The sequence below is a fragment of the Lepidochelys olivacea genome, assembly GCF_965140295.1.
Source record: "Lepidochelys olivacea isolate rLepOli2 genome assembly, chromosome: 16".
Taxonomy (NCBI): domain Eukaryota; kingdom Metazoa; phylum Chordata; order Testudines; family Cheloniidae; genus Lepidochelys; species Lepidochelys olivacea.
Window position 1 is genome coordinate 5,503,492 of NC_140426.1, and position 24,501 is coordinate 5,527,992.

Genomic DNA, 24,501 nt, shown 5'->3' on the forward strand with positions numbered 1-24,501 from the left:
TGCCAGTGTGTCTCCAGAGGCCTCTGCAGGGCTGGAAAGGAGGCCCTGGAGTTCCAGGCTAACTCCTGGGGCTGATGACTGTCTAGGCTGGAAGGAGGCTCTTTGGCAATGGCTCCTGATGCCTTCTTTGTTGTCATCTTACCCTCCAGGTGACCGTCTTCATCTACTCGGACTTGCTGCTCTTCACTAAGGAAGATGAGCCAGGGCGCTGCAATGTCCTGAGGAATCCTCTCTATCTCCAAAGTGTCAAACTCCAGGAGGGTGAGTGTGCCAGCAGGCAGAAGCTTCTTTGTGCCAGGCTTTTGTGGACATTTTCTGGCTGTTGATTCTAAATGGCTCGCTGAGATAGCTGGCCCATCAAGGCATAGTGGGCGAGTGGTGCCGCCCAGGCAGCATGCCGTCACTCCCCGTTGTTTCTTGGTGTTGCAAGGGTTTCAGAAGTACATGATTTCCCCTCCTGCTTGTCCTGCTGAATGTACACCCCATGAGAGGAGCTCAGGACAGGCAGTGAGCCTGCTTTCCTAGCTACCCTTCCCTGGGGGTTCCAGCCATCCCTGCCCATCATCACGTAACACAGGCTCCAGTCTGTTCATATTCCAGAGGCAGGTAGGAAGAACTCTGGTTGCCAGGGAACTGCAGATGTCTTGCAGAGACTGTCCCTTGCTGTAAACAGGGAGTGGACAGGGCTCTTCTCCAGGGATGATGGGCTGTCCCTTCCAAGGATGCTGCGTGCTGTGCAGTTGCCATGCTGAGCTGTCCTTCCCTGTCCCACCGGTGCCATATTGTTTGCAGCAGTGGCTAGCTGAGACAATGAGGGAAACGAAGTCTTGAAGTTTCCCCTCTGGTGCTTTAACAGAGCACAGCAGCTTCTTCCGCAGGTCTGTGACTAAGCTCTAGTGACCTTTGCTTACCCCACTTCCTCCTTCAACCGCCTACGGTTTCCCTTCATAGCCAGCTAGGGCAGTTTCTCCCGTCCATGCCCTGACACACCGATCAGGCTGGGAGCCTTCCTCTCACGCTGCCTGCCTGACATGGCTGCTACACCCTGCTGATGGGCTGGCTGCAGGGACTGTTACCAGCAGAGACTGCTCCAGCAGTGGGGAGTGATCTGAAGCAATTGATTCAGTTGGGATGCTGGGAGGAGGTGGGGAGGCAGCACCTAGTCTTGGCTGTTGAGATACAAATGAGGAACACCCCTTCCCTGACCCTAGTTCCATGCCTCTCCTTCCCTGGGGCAGCCAGCATACCTGGGAACATGTACTCCCCCAAGTTCGCAGCCCCCAGGAGGCTGCTGCTGAGGCTGGAGATAACGTGGATGGTGGGTGGCGGGCGGGAGGCAATGGAGGTGAGATGGAGAACTGAGGAGTGGATGGTAGATATGGCACTGAAGGACTGGCCTGCTCATTGCTTGGTGTTCCTGGTTTGCATTGGTGGGTTGTGCAGACTGGCTCACAGCCCACAGCTACCCCAGACCTTAGCCTGGCGAGCCTAGCACTCGTCTTGCTGTGTAATTGGTGCAGGTGAAGACATCTCATTGATGGGAGACCTGCTTGGTCAGGGCAGAGGAGTGGGAGTGGCTGACATTCTGTGTGGGTGGAGTCGTGAGGTGCTGCGGACCTGGTGCACTGCCTGGATCTCCCCACCCCATCTCCTTCCCTGGCCCCAGGCCTGAAGTTGCTGTGGAATAGGGTTTCCCACCCTCCAGGATTTTCCTGGAGTCTCCAGGAATTACAGATTAATGTTTAATTAAAGATTATGTCATGTGATGAAGCCTCCAGGAATATGTCACCCGCCTGTGGAATCAGGCTCTGCTGTTTGGTATCCCAATGTAGATGGCACTAGGAGTCCTCATCTACTGCTGAGAGGGCACTCTCTGGAGCGGGGCTGTTCTTCCCAACTAGTGATTTACCCAGTGTTTCCTGTTTGTGAGTTTCCCATCACTCCTCCCACTGATTTGAAATCTCTGGGAATGAGTCTTGGCTGTCAGCTTGTTCCAGTTCCTTGTGAGCTCTGGATAGAGAATATTTGAGTTGTTTGTGACATGCAGGTATCACAGTATGTTAGTTTCTTTTGCACGAGTCACTTAGGATTACCTTTTTCCAGGATCTTTCTACCAGTGAACTCATTCACTAGACTATATGGGGAGAGCAGACACAAAGAGGGATGACACAGGAAAAGCAAACTCATTTAGAAACAAGATTGAATATGTGTGAGAATGGTTTTGGCACTCCTACCCCAGCGCAAGTTGTGTCTAAAGAACGGATACAGAAATGTTGCCCTTTAGAGTATGTTGGCCCTTGGAGCTGGGGATTGTGTCTCAGCTCAAGGAGAAATGCTCACACGAGCTCTCATCGAGCTTGCATTCTAGGGAGAGTGTAGCCGCAGCCACAGGAGGGGTTAGCAGTCCCCGGTCCATCCCGTGGGGATGTCCTTGGGACGGCTGGTCCCTCCCACCACTTGCACTGACAAGGCTGTGCTCTGGCATTAGCTCACTAGCTGTATTTCCCTTCGAGCTGTGAATCGCACCCAGCTCGAAGTGTAGCCATCCCCTGAGGGGAGAACTTTTCTGTGGGCATCAGGTGCATGTTTGATTTCCCAGCTGGGCCCTCTGGCTGAGTCGTTCAATGGCCCTCGGAATCATAACTGCTGTCATGTGGCTGCTTTCTCCTGCACCTGGTCAAGAGCTTGGAGAAGTTGGCTCTGCTCATGGCTATCGCTCAGGTCACTCAGATCCTGCCCTGGGATGTGCCATCTGCTCCTTCATGCAAGCTGGATTTCTCAGGAAGCTATCTGTTACTTATTGCCTGAGCGAGCACAGGGAGCCCCTCCAGAAAGGGATGTTTCTTTCTGCCTTGCATAACCTATAGAGTGACCTTCCCTAGGAATCCAGCAGTCAGTGCCATTTGCTTCCAGAAAGTAGCCTGCTTATGGATTACACAAGTCTGGTGCAAAAACGTGTCACCGAGCCAGAGCCAAAGCCAAAAGCTGCCAGTCCCTTTTGGCAGCGACTTTCTGCTCCTCTCTGAAATAACTGAATGGCACGTTACTAGGAACAGGCGTATTGCTGAGCGTAACAATTGAGACAGCTCCGGTACACTGAAGACCATTGTGATGTTTCCTGTTTCTGCTGCTCGCTGCACTGTGCTAAAGCAAATCAGTATAATCGGCTTTACAATGCACAGTCTTCCTGCTTTATAAGCCCAGTTTGGCTGATGAGCATCACGCCAGCCAGTGTTTCCAATGTAATGGGGTGAGCGTCCCTGGTAGATACTGTGGGAATTTCCATCCCAAAGTTACTGGGTTGCTGGGACCGTACCCCTTGGGGTGGAGAAGCTTCAGATTGGGAACGGAAAGGGGCAACAATACATAATAGCCCAAATCAGGGATTCCACTGAGAGATCTGCCCCAGCCATGCTCCTTGTCCCCACCCTTTTCGCACTCCAGAGTAGGAACAGAGGCGTCTCCATTTGCATGCTGCTCTGCCGGCCCAGTGCTCAGGGCATTGAGGAGGCACTATGCTTTAAGCAGCCTCTTGTATGGTAATTAGCCCCAGGATTGCAACACTGTCCCCCTGCTTCTGCCAGTCACATGGCTGGGCCTGTCCCATCTTGCTGCTGCTGGCTGGAGCCAAAGTGGCCGTTAGCCATTACTCGGTACTTTGAAGTGGGCCTTTGGCAATGGAGTGAGCCTTTGCTCTCAGTTTGGAGGTGCCCCCAGAGGCTAGTCTTCCTGTGGATGAGTGGCCTCCTCCAGGACACCCCCTTGGGGCAGCCCTGCAAGTGGCTCCTCGCCTGAGTGTCCCTCTTGGGTAACTCAAAGGACTTCACTTAAGGTTCTTACTTAAACAGCACCCCTCCTGGGGGCCAGCTGATTACAGCAACTTTGTGCACGCAGTCTCTACCAATCCCCGTGCCTAGTCCATATCCCCCATGCACACAGTCCTTGCTCTCACCACACCCCAGCTCTCCAGCAAGAAGACGGTAGCGTGTACATCCCTCCGCTGCTCTCCTGCCTCTGGTCCTGGGCTCTAACTCTCCAGCTTAGAGCCTGCAGACATCTCCTTCTGCTGCTTCTCCTGCCTTCGGCCCTCTCCAGCCCCCCTGACCCTGGGGACCTCTATCAGCAAACCCCTCTTTCTTCTCTCCTGCCTTTAACCTGCCCCCAGGAACCACTGTCTGTCTCTGTCAGCTCCCATCTCCTACCCTTTGCCTGGCTGACTCCTGACTGACCTTCCGTAGCCTCCAGGTGCTGTCCCACTTTCCTCATTGGCCCAGTGGGAAGCCCCTGGTCTGGACCAGGAGTGCTGAGCCTGGTTTCATGTAATGGGCCAGCTGCCCTGTTCCACTTACTCTGCCTTTGCAGGGACCCGGGAACTGCAGTTGTTGCCAGCCCACCCCCTTTCCCATCCCATTGGCCTGACAGCAGCCTCTCTGGTACCTGCCAGGCCGTGTGGGGCTGAGCAGCTCTTTCCTTTGCTCCTGGTTTCTTGTCGTCTGCTCGCCTGCCTCTGAAAAGCGGGGTGGGGGGAGGGGGTGCTTAACAGCTGCTGCTTACAGGGCCCACATTACATACAGTGATTGTTGGCTCTGTGGGGACGTGTCTGGCCTGCAGGGCGTAATCTGTGTTGGGCGATTCTGTGTACAAGGCATTTCTTCCCCTTCAGTGCATTACAGCATATGCGCAGCAGGCCAGAGAGGGACTCTGCCTGCCTTATGTTCTAATACACTGTAAAGAATCTTAAACATTTGGCCCTTGGCTTTTTGTGTTGCTTTCTCTCTTGTAGCATTTCCCTGAGCATGGCTGATAACAGCCTGTTTCTCTGTCACAGCAGAGCTGGGATGGTGTTTGACAGACCGTTATTATTCATTATTGGTTAGGGCTGGAGACTGTACAAGAGGGCAGAAGCAGGTATGCCCGGACCCTGTTATTATGTAACTTTTCCATTGCAATAGCATCTAGCGACTCCAACCAGTGTGGAGCCCCACTGGGCTGGGTGCTGCACAGACATATTCAAGGGCAGTTCCTGCCTCAATGGGCTCACATCTAAGTGAGAGATGAAGAGGCAACAGGCCCGCTGGGGAGTGACTGCATGTGTTTTTGCACAGCTGATATCATATTCGTCTCGCATGCTGTGGGCACTTGCCAGAATGAGCACATAGAAAGGCCAGGTTCCTCCCTAGAGAGAATGAGCAGGTACGCCCGGTTCCTGCCCTAGAGAGCTTCCAACATAAGGAGCCCAGATACAAAGGGCAGGAAGTGAGGGTACCAACGACTTTCCTTTCATTCCCTCTTTTCCTTGCTCATTGGTTTTTAACCCTGGTCAGTTCTGTGTTGTTTGTTATTCAGCGTCTTACCCCGATCCCTCCCTGTGCTCTGTAACCCCAGCATATAAACTATGATTGTCACAGGAAGCTCTGCTGAGGTCAGGGGCTGTGGGAAAGTTTGTAGATGGGACAGGTGCTCAGATACCATGGGGATGGGTGCAATGTTAAATCCTGACTAGACAGAGAGCTGGCTGTCATCTCCACGGTGCTGGGCTGGGACACTCCTGCGGCCTGAGGCTTTTCTGGCAGGCTGTTTCGAGTGGTTTCTAGTTCGTTCCTTAGCTCACCTCTGCAGTATTTGGAAGGCTTGGTTTTAAAAGCACTGGGTCTGTTCCTCCTGGCGCTGTCCCTCCCTTTCACATAGTGTGCACCAGCCTGCCTGCAATATCTAGTGCTTCTTCCCTTGCCCTGTGCCATGAACAAGCACATGTACACAGTGCGGTCAGCTCTCCGGATTTTACTGAGAGTCTGGTGAGATTTGGTGTTGTTCTCAAGGCCCTGGCACCGAGAGTCATGTGAATATGGGAGAATCTCAGCTTCTATTTGTTTCTACCAAGAAAGGTTCATAAAAGACAGCACATGAAGAACCCAAAATGTGCGGTTTTTAATGTGCAGTCAGTTGCATGGTTTTTGAATGCTTGGCATGGGCGGCTGGTGACCCAGCCATTGGGGACGGCTAGCTCCCGGCCCCTACCTTTGTGCTCAAGGTCCCACACCTCCCCTTCCCTGTCTGTCCCCCCTCCCCTGCAGGACCCCAGAGCACCTCATCATGGCCCCCGGCCCCAGCACCAGGTGGCATGGCAGTGGTGCTGGGATATTTTTAATAGTGGGGGTGCTGAAAACTAGCCCCCTTACCCCTATCCACCCCCTCCCACCCCCAGAGCTGAGGCCAGGACCCCGGGTGCACGGGGCCTGCAGCCGGGAGCCTGGGGGTGCTGCAGCACTCCCCACACTACTTGTTCCTATGCCTATGTGGCACGGCTGCAGCATCTCCATCTCTGGATCACTGGGCAGCCAGCCCTGGAGCGCCGGGCAGCTGCCCTGAGTACCCATGGCAGGTTGGCGAGCCCCAGCCAGCCTAGGCCAGGGCAGAGTGCCAGGAACTGCAGGAGGGGGCCTTGGGACAGAGCATGGGTGCGGTCATGCCAGGCTGTATGGGGAGGCACAGCATCCCCCAGCCTATGATACCTGCCACCCATGATGCTTGGGGTTGGCAGTCCTCACACACACATGCGCACACACACACATCAGGCTGCCATGTGAGTGTAGCTTAGTGACACCAGAGGAGCACAGGCAAGTTGGTTTCGATCTCCCTCGCCACCTGGGAGCTGTGTCTTGGTGGGAACCCCCAGTGTTCCTGGTGCCTGGGCCGGAGTAAAGACTCTTTGTTCTCCCCTTTCATTCTGTGTCAGTGCAGTGAATGATCAGAAATCCCAGCAGGGCCTGAGCTTGAGGGTTTCCTGTGGCACCAACTGCTCTCTGTGCTGGTAACAGATCACCTACCCCTGTGGGAGAGAGTGTGTGCTGTAAACGCTCCAGGGAGTGATGGGCAGCCGTGTTAGTCTGTATTCGCAAAAAGAAAAGGAGTACTAGTGGCATCTTAGAGACTAACCAATTTATTTGAGCATGAGCTTTCGTGGGGGAAATAAATATGGGGAAATAGTTTTACTTTGTGTAATGACACATCCACTCCCAGTCTCTATTCAAGCCTAAGTTAATTGTATCCAGTTTGCAAATTAATTCCAATTCAGCAGTCTCTCATTGGAGTCAGTTTTTGAAGGCTTTTTGTTCTAATATTGCGACCTTTAGGTCTGAAATCGAGTGACCAGAGAGATTGAAGTGTTCTCCGACTAGTTTGTGAATGTTATAATTCTTGACATCTGATTTGTGTCCATTTATTCTTTTATGTAGAGACTGTCCAGTTTGACCAATGTACATGGCAGAGGGGCATTGCTGGCACATGATGGCATATATCACATTGGAAGATGTGCAGGTGACCAATGTGATTGATGTCATCATGTGCCAGCAAAAACAGACTCCAACGAGAGACTGCTGAATTGGAACTACAATTAAGGGAACTACAGGCCAGTCAGCCTCACCTCAGTCTCTGAAAAAATCATGGAGCAAGTCCTCAAGGACTCAATTCTGAAGCACTTAGAGGAGAGGAAAGTGATCAGGAACAGTCAGCATGGATTCACCAAGGGCAAGTCATGCCTGACTAATCTAATTGCCTTCTATGATGAGATAACTGGCTCTGTGGATGAAGGGAAAGCAGTGGACATGTTGTTCCTTGACTTTAGCAAAGCTTTTGACACAGTCTTCCACAGTATTCTTGCCAACAAATTAAAGAAGTATGGGCTGGATGAATGGACTATAAGGTGGATAGAAAGGTGGCTAGATTGTCGGGCTCAGCGGGTAGTGATCAATGGCTCCATGTCTAGTTGGCAGCCGGTATCCAGTGCAGTGCCCCAAGGGTTGGTCCTTGGGCCGGTTTTGTTCAATATCTTCGTTAATGATCTGGAGGATGGCGTGGATTGCACCCTCAGCAAGTTTGCAGATGACACTAAACTGGGAGGAGAGGTAGATAGGCTGGAGGGTAGGGATAGGATACAGAGAGACTTAGACAAATTGGAGGATTGGGCCAAAAGAAATCTGATGAGGTTCAAGAAGGACAAGTGCAGAGTCCTGCACTTAGGACGGAAGAATTCTATGCACCGCTACAGTCTAGGGACCGAATGGCTAGGCAGCAGTTCTTCAGAAAAGGACCTAGGGGTCACAGTGGACGAGAAGCTGGATATGATTCAACAGTGTGCCCTTGTTGCCAAGAAGGCCAATGGCATTTTGGGCTGTATAAGTAGGGGCATTGCCAGCAGATCGAGGGATGTGATCATTCCCCTCTATTCGACATTGGTGAGGCCTCATCTGGAGTACTGTGTCCAGTTTTGGGCCCCACACTACAAGAAGGATGTGAAAAAATTGGAGAGAGTCCAGCAGAGGGCAACAAAAATGATTAGGGGACTGGAACACATGACTTCTGAGAAGAGGCTGAGGGAACTGGGATTGTTTAGTGTGCGGAAGAGAAGAATGAAAGGGGGATTTGATAGCTGCTTTCAACTACCTGAAAGGTGGTTCCAAAGAGGATGGATCTAGACTGTTCTCAGTGGTAGCAGATGACAGAACGAGGAGTAATGGTCTCAAGTTGCAGTGGGGGAGGTTTAGGTTGGATATTAGAATCAAAGAATCAATCCTGAAGCACTTACATGAGAGGAAAGTGATCAGGAACAGTCAGCATGGATTCACCAAGGGAAGATCATGCCTGACTAATCTAATCGCCTTCTATGATGAGATTACTGGTTCTGTGGATGAAGGGAAAGCAGTGGATGTATTGTTTCTTGACTTTAGCAAAGCTTTTGACACGGTCTCCCACAGTATTCTTGTCAGCAAGTTAAAGAAGTATGGGCTGGATGAATGCACTATAAGGTGGGTAGAAAGTTGGCTAGATTGTCGGGCTCAACGGGTAGTGATCAATGGCTCCATATCTAGTTGGCGGCTGGTGTCAAGTGGAGTGCCCCAGGGGTCGGTTCTGGGGCCGGTTTTGTTCAATATCTTCATAAATGATCTGGAGGATGGTGTGGATTGCACCCTCAGCAAATTTGCGGATGATACTAAACTGGGAGGAGTGGTAGATACGCTGGAGGGTAGGGATAGGATACAGAGGGACCTAGACAAATTGGAGGATTGGGCCAAAAGAAATCTGATGAGGTTCAATAAGGATAAGCGCAGGGTCCTGCACTTAGGACGGAAGAACCCAATGCACCGCTATGGACTAGGGACCGAATGGCTAGGCAGCAGTTCTGCGGAAAAGGACCAAGGGGTGACAGTGGACGAGAAGCTGGATATGAGTCAGCAGTGTGCCCTTGTTGCCAAGAAGGCCAATGGCATTTTGGGCTGTATAAGCAGGGGCATAATGAGCAGATCGAGGGACGTGATCGTCCCCCTCTATTCGACATTGGTGAGGCCTCATCTGGAGTACTGTGTCCAGTTTTGGGCCCCACACTACAAGAAGGATGTGGATAAATTGGAGAGAGTCCAGCGAAGGGCAACAAAAATGATTAGGGGTCTGGAACACATGACTTATGAGGAGAGGCTGAGGGAACTGAGATTGCAGTGGGATTGCAAGTTGCAGTGGGGGAGGTTTAGATTGGATATTAGGAAAAACTTTTTCACTAAGAGGGTGGTGAAACACTGGAATGCGTTACCTAGGGAGGTGGTAGAATCTCCTTCCTTAGAGGTTTTTAAGGTCAGGCTTGACAAAGCCCTGGCTGGGATGATTTAACTGGGAATTGGTCCTGCTTTGAGCAGGGGTTGGACTAGATGACCTTCTGGGGTCCCTTCCAACCCTGATATTCTATGATTCTATGATTGTTTAGTCAGCAGAAGAGAAGAATAAGGGGGGATTTGATAGCTGCTTTCAACTTCCTGAGAGGTGGTTCCAGAGAGGATGGTTCTAGACTATTCTCAGTGGTAGCTGATGACAGGACAAGGAGTAATGGTCTCAAGTTGCAGTGGGGGAGGTTTAGGTTGGATATTAGGAAAAACTTTTTCACTAGGAGGGTGGTGAAGCACTGGAATGCGTTACCTTGGGAGGTGGTGGAATCTCCTTCCTTTGAAGTTTTTAAGGTCCGGCTTGACAAAGCCCTGGCTGGGATGATTTATTTGGGGATTGGTCCTGCTTTGAGCAGGGGGTGTGACTAGATGACCTCCTCAGGTCCCTTTCAACCCTGATATTCTATGATTCTATAACTGGGTTGAAAACAGAACTAGATAAATCCATGGAGGACAGGTCCATCAATGGCTGTTAGCTAAGATGGTCAGGCTGTTAGTGTCCCTGTATCCCAATTGCCAGAAGCTGGGAGTCGATGGCAAGGGATGGGTCACTGGAAAGTGCCATTCTGTTCATTCCCTCTGAAGCATCTGGCACCAGCCACTGTCAGAAGACAGGATACTGGGTTAGATGGACCACTGGTCTGACCCAGTGTGGCCATTTTTATGTTCCTGTGACTCCTCTTATCCCTTGCGGTGGGTATAAAATGTCTGAGGTAGGGTTTTGGCTCCTCTGTACTTCCTCACACCATGGTAGGTGGTCAGTCACCTGGCCAGTGTGTTCTTCCAGCCCTGGAACTGCCTACGTGTACATTGCCCAGCAATGACCCTGCCAAGGGGTGTGGGAAGGGAGGGGAGTGCCTGCAGAGGTAGGGTTCTTTGCTTATGTATGTAACTTTCCAGAAGGGCATTGGCTGCTCAGAAGGGAAATCAGTCCCAGTGGCCATGTGTTTTGTCCTCCTGTATTAAGCAGCCACCTGTTATGACATTGTACTATTGTAGGAACCCAAATACAGTAAATACAACGGCTCAAGACTGTAACTTTCCCAAGGCATCTACTAGCCAGTGTCACTGTCCCCTTATCGGGCGGCCTCTGTTGTGGGACGATTGTGTCTGAGCATAGCCAGCCCCTCGGGGAGCTGGATTATCAACCTCGCAAATGGGCTGTGGTGGCGGCTTGGGAGGCCATTCTCCTGCCTGATAGCCACATTGTGCTAAGCAGGCCTTGTTGCAGCCGGGCCCTAGCTCTTCAGAGTGAAGGAAGCGAGGAAGGGCCACATTTGGGGGGAGAGGAGAAGTGGGAGTTTTGTACACTAAGGAAGAGTAAAGGGAAATGGCTATTAAACCCCAGTATCAAGTAAATGTCCTGGCCTCCTACTCTCCAACCTCCCCAGAGTGCAACATACTAGCTGGAGGCGTCCTGCAGGGTCGCCCAGAATGCTGGCGTTGGCCGTGCAAGGCAGATGTATCTGGGGCAGCCCTGATGACTGTCTGGGTTAAAATGCTGTGGAGGTCCTGGCACAGGCCGGGTAGGAACTGTCTTGGGGTGCTGGTGGGATGCCCGGGTATGTGGGAGTGGTAAGTTGAGAGGTGGTGTGTGAGCTATTGAGCAGCCCCTAGTGGCCACTTTGGAACCTGCGGCAGGTGTGGAGGAAGCCGTGGACCCTTTCAGGTGCAGGAACATACTTCTTCGCTTTCGTAAAGAAATAAAGCAGGCCCTGGACTCCCAGCCCCATTACTTAGTTACAGTAGCACAGGAGCATGAAGGTGTTTTCCAGACCCTAACTCACCCAGCACGGGACATGGCAGAGCAGAGCTCCAGATGCCTGCAGATATGCATTGTGCTAAAGTGCTCTTTATCTGACACCTCTCCAACAGCATTCCCAGCATATCTGGATGTCACCAGCATGTCCTGGGACTTGGGCACAACTGTCCCTGAAAAGGGGGCATCATGCCCTTTAAAACCAAGGCCCTGCAGGGTCCCTCAGTCTGCCCCAGCCCTGGTAGTTGGAGTGGGGGAAGCCTGTAATCCCCCAGCCAGTGCTCACCAAAGGCCAGCAGAAAGTCACCGGAAGGAAAAAGCTGAGCATGTTGCAGTGTCTTTGCTGCTCAGGGATAGACTTGGAAGGATTAGATTTTTATCGGTCAAAGCTGGTAAAAGTCAATTTCAGCACACCTGCAAAAACTGATCAAAATCAAAATGTGCAGAGAGGCGAAGTAGGGAAAACACTACTTGAGAATGTGGTAGGGTTTGATTGGAGGATATTGACTTGGTATATTTTGACATGTGATGTTGACAGTTTCTGTCTTAACATCTATAAAGCTTTAATATTTGGAATCTCAGCATCCACTGTCATTAAATAATTATTGTCTGACCCCTCAAATTTCCTGCAATATGAAAATGTAAATTGATAAAAATAATAAAAAATGCTTAAAAATACCCCCTGATATTATCCATCAAAATTCTAAAAAAATAAAAATCGAATTCTGCCCATCCTCCTCATGGCGAAGGCACCGGTGGCATCAGCCTCTCTGCAGGGTCCCCATGCCAGCTGTGAACTCCAGGGCTGCTGACTGCACTGGGGTGGTTAGTCTGTAGTTCTCTGGAGAATGTGAGGCCACCTGGTTCCATCATTAGCACTGCACATGCTGTGGGAACAAAGCAGAGCTTGTACTGACTTTGCCATTAGCAAGAATCACACCTGAGCATGAATTGCAGCACCAGCCTGCTCCACACAGGAGACAACATTTTAAAAGGCGCCTTGCACTGGGGGCAGGGGGCATGGCGCCCCAGGGGAACATCCTCCACTAGGTTGAATGTCCTGCTGTAAAGTCCAAGTGGCCCTGCTGTGTGTTGACTAAATCTCCTTGAGTGAGCCTGGGCTCAGGTGCCTGTCCTGGGCTGGCTTTCCCAGGGATTGGCACAATCGGAGGTTCTCCTTCCCTCCAGCGGATCTCATATGGAGGACAGGGGGGCATCGCTCTCAGCAAAGTTTGTTAGTGGAAAACACCAGCCAGTCTGTTAGCTTAGCCGGTCCCTGGCGCTGCGGGAACTGTCTGGAGCAGAGGCCTAGCAGCCTTCCTCAGCCACGCTGTGCTGAACGGGGTTAGGAGATCAGGAAGCTCCAGGCTTCACAAAGTAGGGACTGTCGCTTTGGAATGACTCATTCTGTCCTGTCACCTTCTGGGACCGTCTCCCTTTCCAAGGGCCATGCAGGGAGCCAGCTCCATGGAGACAGGTCTCCTGGAGGGCCTGTGCTGGCAATGTCTTTGTGGGATAAAAGACCCTGCAGTACAGTGACAGCTGGCCCAGGTTGGCTGACTCGGGCTGTAGGGCTAAAAATTGCAGTGCAGATGCTCAGGCTGGAGCCTGCACTCTGGGACCTCCCCCCTCGCAGGGTCCTAGAGCTCGGGCTGCAGCCCAAGCCTGAACCCCTACCCAGCGATTTTTCAGCCCGGAGCCCGAGTCGGTTGTCCTGGGCCAGCCGTGGGTTTTTATCCCTGTGTAGATGTAACCAGAGAATGCAGAGGAAGTGTTAAGCCGCCGCTTCCTGAGTAGCGGCTCCTTCCGCCCCCTCATGTCAGAGGCCTCTCTGCCGGCCGGGGATGGGGGCAGGGCAAGGAGGAGTCAAGTCCCTGGGGCTGTTCCACGCTTGGAGCTGGCTCATGGGGCCCTTGTCAAGGTGACAGTCTTTGGGGTTGCATCCCTTTTCCCTGCACTAGAGAGTAGGAAATGGAGCAGCATGGCAGGGCTGTGATTGCTGAGAGGCACAAGCACTCTGCCTCCTTTGGCATTTTGTTCCTGCAGTGTAGCTTGTCTTCTCTGCTCTGTTTGTCTTTCGCCCCATCCCCCTTTGGCTCAGACATGTGTCCCTGTCCTGCATGTGCTGTGCAGATGGGAGGGATGTGGAAGGCAGCCTTGCTACAGAGGATCTTTCCATCTCACAAAGGACTTAGCAGAAATCCAGGGGGCTCAGAGTCAGGCGATGGGAATGACCAGGGACAGAGAGAAACTCCCAGTCGACAAGAGATTGGGAAGATTGGGGCTGTACCTTACAGAGGAGACGAATACGATAACAGAATACAGACTAATGCATGAACAGAGAAGGTATTTCAGGAGCCTCCGTTCAGCCTGTATTATCACACGGGAACAAGGGGGCGTTCAACAAAATGGAAAGGCAGCAAATTCAGAACCCATAAAAGGAAATGTTTTTTTACACATTGTGTAATTAGACTGTGGAACTCCCTGCCACATGAAAATATTGAGAAAAAGAGCTTAGAAGGCTTCAAAATGAGTCTGGGCATTTATACCGGTAACAAGAGTATCCAGAGCTACAGTAGTAATAGCCAAGAGTTTGTCAGGACTCTTGGGGGTTAGACAGAAGGGGAAACTGTCCCTGGGGACAGGTTATCCCACAGCTGCGTCCCTACACATGTTTCCCACACCTCCTCTGAAGTAGCTGGTGCTGGCCACTGCCAGAGACAGGACACTGGGCTAGATGGACCTGGGGTTTCTGATGCAGTTAGGCAATTCCTGTGTCCCAATGTGAATTTAGGAGATTCCTTTCCCCAAAGCCCTAGGATGGAGAGATTTTCAGTGATCAGCATGGAGGCCAGGGGTAAGTGGGTGTGTCTGTGTGTAATGACAATTGCCTGTACTAGCTCCAGCCTTCTAATTCCCAGAGACCGAGGTCTGCAACCTGCCAGGAGGGCAGCCATTTCTGAGTGACAGTCCCCTCTGATCTCAGTGCTGCCAAGGGGGACTGACCTAACCCATGTGCTGCACAGCTCCCAATGGAACAGGGCCCTAAGCAGCCCTTTGGTTTGCTTCTGCATCATGTTGGCCCTTGCCTGCACAGTGCATTGACCAACCCCACCAGGCTACAGATGTGGCAGAGAGAGAGACCTTTTTCAGGGAAATGAGCCTGGAGAAAAAGCCCTAATTGTGCAGTGAGTAAATGGTAAGCACCTCCGCTTTCCAGACCAGCTCCAGTTTGCCTGCTGCATTAACCCTGATCCACCCCCGTGGAAGCCAGCCGCAGCAGACATCGCTCCCAGCTGACAACCTGCCTCGGCAAAACTTCAACCTTTGCTCATTAAATGCAACCCCACAGCTAATTCATCTGCCAGTGCCAGAGATCTTTGCTTGTGGAGGCCCAAATGCAGCCAAAGCCTGATTTTGGCCTTGTTTTTTCCTTACAGGTTCTTCTGAAGATCTGAAATTCTGCATCCTCTACCTTGCAGAGGTGAGTGTAGAGCTTTGGGAGTTAAACTCCACAGAGCCTAAAATGTACTGCACACTAACCAATTCTTTGTAGTGGGGATAAAGCGCAGACAATGGATCGATCTCACTTCTCTTTTGAATTAGTTTGCCAGTCGGGAAAGGAAACGTAAGCCAGCGTATATGAGTAAGAAGCTGTTAAGTGGAATCTGTGACTCAGGAGGCAGTGAAGCGTTGATGCCTGTACCCTTTCCTCCCCGCCAGTCCGTCTGGGGGCAGATCTTTCCCCACTGCTCTGACTTCTGATTGGCGCCTATGGGTTCTTTAGCCCACTCATGGATTTCTTTGCCAGTTGGTTTTGATTTGACTTTATGGGTGGTTTTCTGTTCTTGCCTTCAAAATCTCAGATTTTTAAACAATCAAATAGGAACAACCAAACCCAACACATAGTAAATTCCTATTTATCCAATGGCCTTGGGTAACTGGGCATTGGGATAGATGGAAGGGCTATTTTGAGCTGCATATAATCCCATCAAGTTTCTTTTACTGCTGAAATGGGATTAGGTCTCAGGGACTGCAGGTAACTGCTCAGAACAGCTACACAAACACAAAGTCATTGATGAGCACTATGAGATGCTAAGAGGCTAATTGAGAAGTAATTAGCTGGTAATTAACTAACAAGGTTTCAGGGAGGGCACACAGTGGATTCAGATAACTAAGATTTTCAGATAAAGAGCATTTGCATAACTGGAATTACACTGTAAAAGACTGCTTTAGATAAACAGATCTAAAAGAGCGTAGGGATTGGAAATGACTGAATGTCATCTACATGTTTATATGTTTTAGAGTAACAGCCGTGTTAGTCTGTATTCGCAAAAAGAAAAGGAGGACTTGTGGCACCTTAGAGACTATAATCACTTGTATTTTAGCCAAGTTTCCTTTGTCAGAAATGAGCTGAGAAAGCTGCAGAACTTGTTCTTTGTGAAATGAGCCTACCCAATCACTAGATCTTCTGCCTGCTTTTTGTTTTGATTTTTTGCAAGTAACTCCATGTTGTTCCTGATTTCAGGGCAGGAGTTTGGATCTAGAACTTGCTGTTTGACCATGGCACAGTTACTTTCCCTCTCTCTTTGCCCTCCTACTCTTTGTTTGTCTTGACTATTTCAATTATAAGATCTGTGGGGCAGGAACACTCTCTCCCCATGCTGAAATCTCCCGACTCTGAAATCTCTCCCTATGCTACATACAGCACCAAGCACAACAGGGCCCCACCCTCGTTTGAAACCTTTTCACACTACCGTAATACAAATCAATAATAATAATTTTGTGACCCTAAAATGTAGCATTTTGCCCAATTGTCAGTTTCTCCTTGACGCACAGAGCATGTCAGTGGGAAAGTGCAACCCTTGTCCAAGGCTATGGCTGCACTACAGCTTAAGTGGACATAAATTATGTCTCTCCAAGGTGTGAATAAGCCACCCCACAAACGACAGAATTTATGCCGACTTAGCACTGTGCACACCGGTGCATATGTCGTCGGGAGAGCTTCTCCAGCCAACTTAGCTACCGCTGCTAGCAGCGGGCTGGAGGAATGAAGTCGTGGGGAGAGCTCTCTCCTGTTGGCTTAGAGTAGCTACACAGCGTTTACAGTGGCATACTGGCATCCATGCCAGGACCGGAAGAAGCTCCCTAAAAGTGGGGGGGTCACCGGTGCCTGAACTGTGGCCATGCCCCTATACCCCTTCTCCTCGAGGCCCCGTCCTCCACTCATTCCTCTCTCCCCCCTCTCCCCCATTGCTTGCCCTTACAGCTGGTGAAAAGTGGGAGGGCATAGCCCCCTGTCCCTCCCCGTTCCGGCGCCTCTGATTGGTGCAGCTGTGCCACTGTAAACTCTCTAGTGGAGCCCTAGCCTAAGCTCCATTTTGGATTCCAACATACCATTTTTGGAGGTTTAGATCCGATAAACAGAAACATTTTGCAGGAGTTTTTTGTGCAGAGTTGGCTTGTTCTTGCCAAGTGGTAGTGAAATGCTAAGCTCTGTCCTTTTGCCGGGTTTGAATGTCACTGTGAATCTGTCCCACAGTTCTGCTCCCTGGTAGCCACAACTGATACCCTGGCTAACGTGATGGTTGGATCAAAAGCCAGAAACATTCACTTCTTGCTCTTCCCTGGCATTAATTTCTTCAGCCCTGCTGCTGAGGACTGTAGCTCTGGATTTAGGCCAGTGATACAGGATTTAGGAATCAGAGTAACAGCCGTGTTAGTCTGTATTCGCAAAAAGAAAAGGAGTACTTGTGGCACCTTAGAGACTAACCAATTTATTTGATGCACGGTATGCATCCGATGAAGTGAGCTGTAGCTCACGAAAGCTCATGCTCAAATAAATTGGTTAGTCTCTAAGGTGCCACAAGTACTCCTTTTCTTTTTGAGGATTTAGGAAGCCCTTCTTCTCCTTGTCTCCACTTCTCTAAGTTATGTCTAGCCTTCTGATTTCCACTGTTCACCTTAGTCCGAAATCCAAGGGATACTTTCAGCCATGTACTGTGGCTCATCAGCCAGCAGGGGTTGCCCATGCTTTGATCAGTGAAAGGCTCTATGCACAAAGATGACATCTCCCTAACAGTGCATCTCATCTCTGCTGAAAAGCTATGGCCTTTCTCAGACTTGGGGGATCACTGCCATCCCAGCCAGCATCTCATTAATCTTTCCCTTCCACCAGTGCCACCCTCTCTCTCTACCCAGTCACTCACTACTGCTAGAAAGAGCACAGAGTCTTTGTGCCTGGTTCAGGCGGGTGCAGAACAAGGGTAGACTCCCTGCCCAACGTGGTGCGAGAACTGGTTGAGGGTGTCTAAGGGACCTGTACAAATTGCACTCTTGCCTGAAAATGCTGGGCCTGCCCTGTCTCAGTGAGGGGTGGAGCTGGCAGAGGGAAGGGGAAATGTTCTTTCTCTGTTTTTTTTCACTCTGCTTCCTTTGTGTGTTTTCCACCCGCTGTATATATAGCCAGGGTCACTCCCTGTCCAGTCAGGCAACGACGCCTGCTGTGCTGCTTTAGGGGAGCCCTTCATGCAGCACTGGGGGGCGGGGAGGGGGGAGAGAGGAAAGGATTTAAAAAATAAGACAATGTGATTGTGAATACACAAGAACAGGCAGGGGGCTCAGGGAGAGCAGGTGAGGGGAGATAGGTAATGATGAAGCATATTCCTTCCATAAAGCTCAACATAACAGAGCATAAAAGAGCATAACAGAGACGTGTCATTCCAACTGTAGAGGGGGGCAACTGAGGCGCAAGAGGGGAAATGACTCGCCCAACATCATACCTAGGGACTACCAAATTCATAGTCCATTTTCATAAATTTCACAGTCATAGCATTTAAAAAATCTTGAATTTCATGGTTTTAGATATTTAAATCTTAAATTTCGTGGTGTAACAAAGCATGAATTTGTATTTAAAACCAGCAAAATATAAACCTGTAAAGCCCTTAAGTCAGCATCGCTCAAGCTGGGGGTCCTGACCCATGAAGGGGTTGCAAGGCTCTTTTAGGGAGGGGAGCCTCAGTATTGCTCAGTATTACGTTTCACTGCTTTCAGAGCTCGGCAGTTGGAGAGCAGCTGGCTGAGCACCCAACTCTGAAGGCAGGACCGCCACAAGCCACAGCACAGAAGTAAGGGTGGCAATGCTGTGACCCCCCTTATAATCGCCTTGCAGTCTTCGGGTCAGGACCCGCAGTTTGAGAAACACTGTGTACTTTGGGAGACAGGCCAGTCCTTGCCTACAGACAGCCCCGCAACCTGAAGCTAATACTCACCAGCAACCACATACCACACAACAGAACCACTAACCCAGGAACCTATCCTTGCAACAAAGCCCGTTGCCAACTGTGCCCACATATCTATTCAGGGGACACCATCACAGGGCCTAATAACATCAGCCACACTATCAGAGGCTTGTTCACCTGCACATCCACCAATGTGATCTATGCCATCATGTGCCAGCAATGCCCCTCTGCCATGTACATTGGCCAAACTGGACAGTCTCTACGTAAAAGAATAAATGGACACAAATCAGATGTCAAGAATTATAACATTCATAAACCAGTCAGAGAACACTTCAATCTCTCTGGTCACGCAATCACAGACATGAAGGTCGCTATCTTAAAACAAAAAAACTTCAAATCCAGACTCCAGCGAGAAACTGCTGAATTGGAATTCATTTGCAAATTGGATACTATTAATTTAGGCTTAAATAGAGACTGGGAGTGGCTAAGTCATTATGCAAGGTAACCTATTTCCCCTTGTTTTTTCCTACCCCCCCCAGATGTTCTGGTTTAACTTGGATTTAAACTTGGAGAGTGGTCAGTTTGGATGAGCTATTGCCAGCAGGAAAGTGAGTTTGTGTGTGTGTGTGTGTCCCTGGAAAAAAAGGGGGGGGGTGAGAAAGCCTGGATTTGTGCTGGACATGGCCCACCTTGATTACCATGCACATTGTAGGGAGAGTGGTCACTTTGGATGAGCTATTACCAGCAGGAGAGTGAGTTTGTGTGTGTGTGTTTTTGGAGGGGGGTAAGGGGGTGAGAGAACCTGGGTTTGTGCAGGAAATGGCCCAACTTGATTATCATGCACAATGTGTAGAGAGTTGTCACTTTGGATGGGCTATTACCAGCAGGAGAGTGAATTTGTGTGTGGGGGGGTGGAGGGTGAGAAAACCTGGATTTGTGCTGGAAATGGCCCAACTTGATGATCACTTTAGATAAGCTATTACCAGCAGGACAGTGGGGTGGGAGGAGGTATTGTTTCATGTTCTCTGTGTGTATATAAAGTCTGCTGCAGTTTCCACGGTATGCATCCGATGAAGTGAGCTGTAGCTCACGAAAGCTCGTGCTCAAATAAATTGGTTAGTCTCTAAGGTGCCACAAGTACTCCTTTTCTTTTTGCGAATACAGACTAACACGGCTGTTACTCTGAAACTGTGTACTTTTGTATACTTTTACCCAGCCTATAGCTTAGTATAGGGTAAAAGCACACAAAAGACCAGATTTCATGGGGGAGACCAGATTCCACTGTCCGTGACGCGTTTTTCACAGCCGTGAATTTGGTAGGACCCTAATCATACCTGTGAGTCAAAGGCAGAGACAGGAATAGAGCTTGTGAATCTTGACGCCGTCATCTTCTCCCAGTCGACATGCTGTCTCACTGCCATGACCAAGAGGTTACTGTCCAGGGAGCTAAGGAGAATAATGCAGCTGTTGCCAGTGCTAGACTAAGGGATGAAGGAGGGTTGGTGGGTAAAGTAGAGGCCTGGGAGAGAGGACCGCTGGGTTCCAGTCTTACCTCTGCTACTGACTTACTTGGTGACCTTGAGCGAGCCACTTAAACTCACTGTACATTGGTGGGGCCATCTGCAGTGGATGGGGGTTCTGGGACTGAATTCATTGACTGTTGAGTACTTGGAGATCCATAGATGTACACTGCTATCGAAATGCAAAGTGCAGCTGTTAGCCAGAAGGAAGGCGCATGAGAGTTCTAGTGGTCAAATTGTGGTGGGTGGGCTCACTCCAGCTTTCCCCACAAAACCAGCTGTGCCCACTTGAGGTGGTAGAAGGAGGCCGTGACTCACATTAGGTTATGGGATCATCACAATCAAGTTCCTCCGCCTTCTTTTGTGCACTGATCAGCAATGAAATATCAGCCCAGCTTTGATACTTGACAGGGTACTGGAACAAATTCTTAATCGGTTTGTAGGCACCTAGAGGACAACAGGATTATGAGGAATAGACAAGATGGATTTTTTAAGGAAAAATCATGCCAAACCAACCTGATTACCTCCATTGACAGGGATACTGGCCTAGTGGATTGGGGGAAGCAGTAGACGTGATATATTTTGATTTTAGGAAGGTTTTTGACACAGTCCCACATGACAGTCTCCTAAGCAAACTAGGGAAATGCAGTCTAGATGAAATTACTACAAGGTGGGTGCACAACTGATTGAAAGACCTCATTCAAAGAGTAGTGATAAATAACTCGTGGTCAAACAGGAAGATGTATCTAGTGGGGTCCAGGAGGGGTCAGTCCTGGGTCCAGTACTGTTCAATATTTTCATTAATGACTTGGACAATGGAGTAGAGAGTATGTGTATAAAATTTGCAGATGACACTGTCACAGTTTTGGGGTAACTGCACCTGTATTGCCCTTCTGTGATCTCTCAAGGGCACCCATTTAAAGGTTTACGGCTCCCAGCTGTCACCCACGTCTCTCTCCTTCCAGACCAGGGTTTTAAGGCTGCACATCTCCATGAATTACACTGTGATATCCCCAGCAAGCCAGTCTGCCTAGCCTTTGCTTTCTCTCTGAGAACTATGACCAATATATTGCCAGCAGTCACAAGTGTCCACACAGCTCCTTCTGAGCAAGCACCTTTATTCTTAAGGTAAAAGCACCACAAAGAAAACATATTAAGACAATAAAGGTTGCTATATGCAGGCTAAAAGCTTACTATAGGTCAGCCCTCAGTCTCATGAGCCCCTGGTAGGGTTCAGTCTTTCCAACCCTTCCATGAGAATTGGGGCACCCTTTGGACAGGAGGCCCTGGCTGTTTACTGGATCAGAATGAAGAGCCTGAGTCAGTTTGAACTCTGGCTATTTATCCAGTAGTCCTTTCTTTGTCTGTTGGTCTCTGGAAAGCCAGTTTGAAGCAGTATGCATGAGCCGCCCCAGGTGGTGTTACTTGTCTGGTGGGTTCCAACCTAGCTGATTTGCCTTAATCTCCACCCACTGTTCGTAGTTCCTGGAGGAGCAGTGCAGCCCTGCCCCATGGAGTAGACACTCCATTCGTTTAAAGCAGTGGACCCCAAAGATATTACAAGCATTGCCCTATCCCTCCCAGATGCCAAGCTGGGAGGGTTGCTGCCCTTTGGAGGACAGAATTAGAATCAGAACAGCCTTGATGAATTGAATAATTGGTCTGAAATGAACAAGGTGAAATTCAATGAAGACTTTCTCCAGTTAGGAAGGAAAAACCAAAGCTTAGCTACAAAATGGGGACTAACTGCCTAGGGGTCATAATGCTGGGAAGGATCTGGGGGTTATAGTGGATCACAAAGTGATTATGAGCTTATAATGCAGTGTAGTTCCAGGGTGTATTAACAGAAGTGTCATATGTAAAACATGGGAGGTAACTGTCTTGCTCGACTCAGCACTGGTGGGGCCTAGCTGGAGTACTGAGTGCAGTTGTGGGCACAACACTTTAGGAAAGATGTGGACAAATTGGAGAGAGTCCAAAGGAGAGCAACAAAAATGACAAAAGATTTAGAAAACCTGACCTGTGATCAAAGGTTAAAAAACTGGGCACTGTTTAGTCTTGAGAAATGAACACTGAGGGGGGACCTGATAATAGTCTTCAAATACTCTAATGGCTGTTATAATGATCACAGTGTCCACAAAGGCAGGACAAGAAGTAATGGGCTTAATCTGCAGCAAGGGAGATTTAGGTTAAATATTAAGGAGAAAGTTCTAACTCTCAGGGTAGTTAAGCAGTGGAACTGGTTCCCAAGGGAGGTTGTGGAATCCCTGTTACTGAGGGGGTTTCAGACAAACAGCTGTGCGGGATGCTCTGGGTTTACTTGGCCCTGCCCCAACGGGGGGGCATGGTGAGAAATGGACTAGACTAGAGAACTTCTCAAGGTCCCTTGCAGCCCTACAGTTCTGTGGTTAGTGCCAATGGTATTTTAGTTATCATTTTTGGGCTTCAGAGTACCTGCCCCCCGGTACAGGTAAGGGCAGTGCTTACCTCTGTGAGCTATTGTTTCAACCTGACCACAGAGTCAGGCAGGCATCACTCCATTCATTGGCTATACTGGGTCACATTTTCCAGGTTATCTTCAGAGTTGTGTGGGCTAGAGACTCAGTCTGTTTTAAATGAAAGCTGAGATTCTGGAACTCAAGTTGACAGCCTCAAAAAAAGAAAGTCCCAGGTGTCCGTGCTTCCCCGAGCCAGCAGTGTGTGCCCCTCAGAAGGGCTGTCGTTCTGATGGATGTGCTGTTCCGTCTGGGCGACAGCTGCGTAACTTCCCTTTTTGCCCGGGCACAAAGCTCAGCCTCCCTGCAGACTGTGGGAACAGAGCCTGCTTCCTTTTGTAAACAGTGCTTTCCCGCTGAGTGTGGCTGGCTCCAGACTAGAGCCGAGGGAGGGAGGCCAGGACAGCAAGGAGACAGCCATGGCTTGTGACAGGAGTGTGCCAGAGCCTCACTGGGAGCGAGACTTCTGAACTGACATTGCGGTTACACAGTCAGATTCACGGGCACCCTTGGCCTCACTGGGCTGTCTCAGCCATGCAGAGCTGCCAGTGACGGGTTTACAATGGCTCCAGTGGCTCCATGGAGCCTGGCCCATGCTCAGAGGGGGCCCCGGCCTGCTCCACTTGCAGTGCACCCCGAGACCCCGGTGGCTTCCCCTGCCCACCACTTGCTCCTCTCGGCCTGCCTGCTGGCTGGCCGAGGGCTCCTCTCCACCCCCTGGCCAGACCCCAGTGCACTTCCAGCTCTGGGCACTCTCTGCTTCCCACCACCTGTGGGCCCCGCCTGTCTCCCTGGAGCTGAACTGCCTGGGACTGGTGCAGAAGCCTGGACAGTCTCAGCCAGTTGGGGGTGGGTGGGGAGGGAAAGACATTGCAGAGGGCTTGGCTGGGCCCCTCCAGGCAAGTGCGTGTTGAGGGAGCCTGGCCGGGGCAGGACCTGGCCTGGCTGATTGCGCCACTCCTGAGGGGCCGGAGCTATTCCCTGCCCTGGGACCAACCCTGGCTGTGCTGCCGGCTCAGCCCAGCAGACAGTCACCTCCCAGCAAGGCCGGTGAGTGTGTCGGGGAGGCAGGGCTTGGGATAGTGGGTCTGTGGGGAGTCTGGGGGCGGTGCTGGGCTGTGAAGGGGCGGGGAAGAGTTGTGTGTGTTGGGGCACTAGGGATTGGGGGTTCTGTGGGGGGGGGGCTGGGCAGTTGTGGGGCTGTGGGCAGGGGTAGTGTTGTGCAGGGCACTGTACATTTGTGAGTGGGTCTGGTGGGGCACTGGGCATAGTGAGTCCGGGGGGGCTCTGGACTTAGGGAGTCGGGGGAGGAGTGGCTGTGTGGTGTGGCATGGGCCTGGCCCTGAGGGGAAGGGGCATGCTGGCAGCACAGGGCCGGGCAGGCCACTGTCTGCCTGGCAACTACCGGTTTGTAAATAGTGCCCTCAAATTGGGCGGAGCAGGGCCACCCCTGCCAGGCCATGCCCCATTGCCTCCGGCTGGCCCCTCGCTCTGGGGACTGACCTCCCCGCTCCATGCTCCATTGCCTCCATAGGGGCCCACAAACATGTTTGGCGCTGGGCCCACAAAAGGTTAATCCGGCCCTGAGAGCTGCTAGGGCCTGCTGGCAAACCTGGCCCAAGATGAGTGCATCCTGCAGTGATTGCCTCCCACCCTCCCACCCTCCAAAGCGCAGCCGCATGCAAGAATGCAAGCGGGGGAGACTGGTTCCCTTGGACTCTGCCATTGCTCTCTTCTCAGTGTCCCTGTGGGGATAGCACCACTGGATTCCCCGTC

At 50.7% G+C, this 24,501-nt stretch overlaps 1 protein-coding gene across 7 annotated transcripts in view; it reads left to right on the plus strand.

Moving 5' to 3' along the window:
- Positions 1-24,501, plus strand: part of RGS3 (regulator of G protein signaling 3) — a 243,266-nt gene that overhangs the window by 143,325 nt on the left and 75,440 nt on the right. For all 7 annotated transcript variants that reach the window (XR_014714330.1, XM_084650181.1, XM_084650185.1 and 4 more), the window contains 2 exons: positions 150-261; positions 14,910-14,953. Coding sequence is in view for 6 of the 7 variants with exons in the window: in XM_084650181.1 (XP_084506307.1) it covers positions 150-261; positions 14,910-14,953 (156 nt within the window). In the remaining variant the exon portion in view is untranslated. The remainder of the gene's footprint in view (positions 1-149; positions 262-14,909; positions 14,954-24,501) is intronic.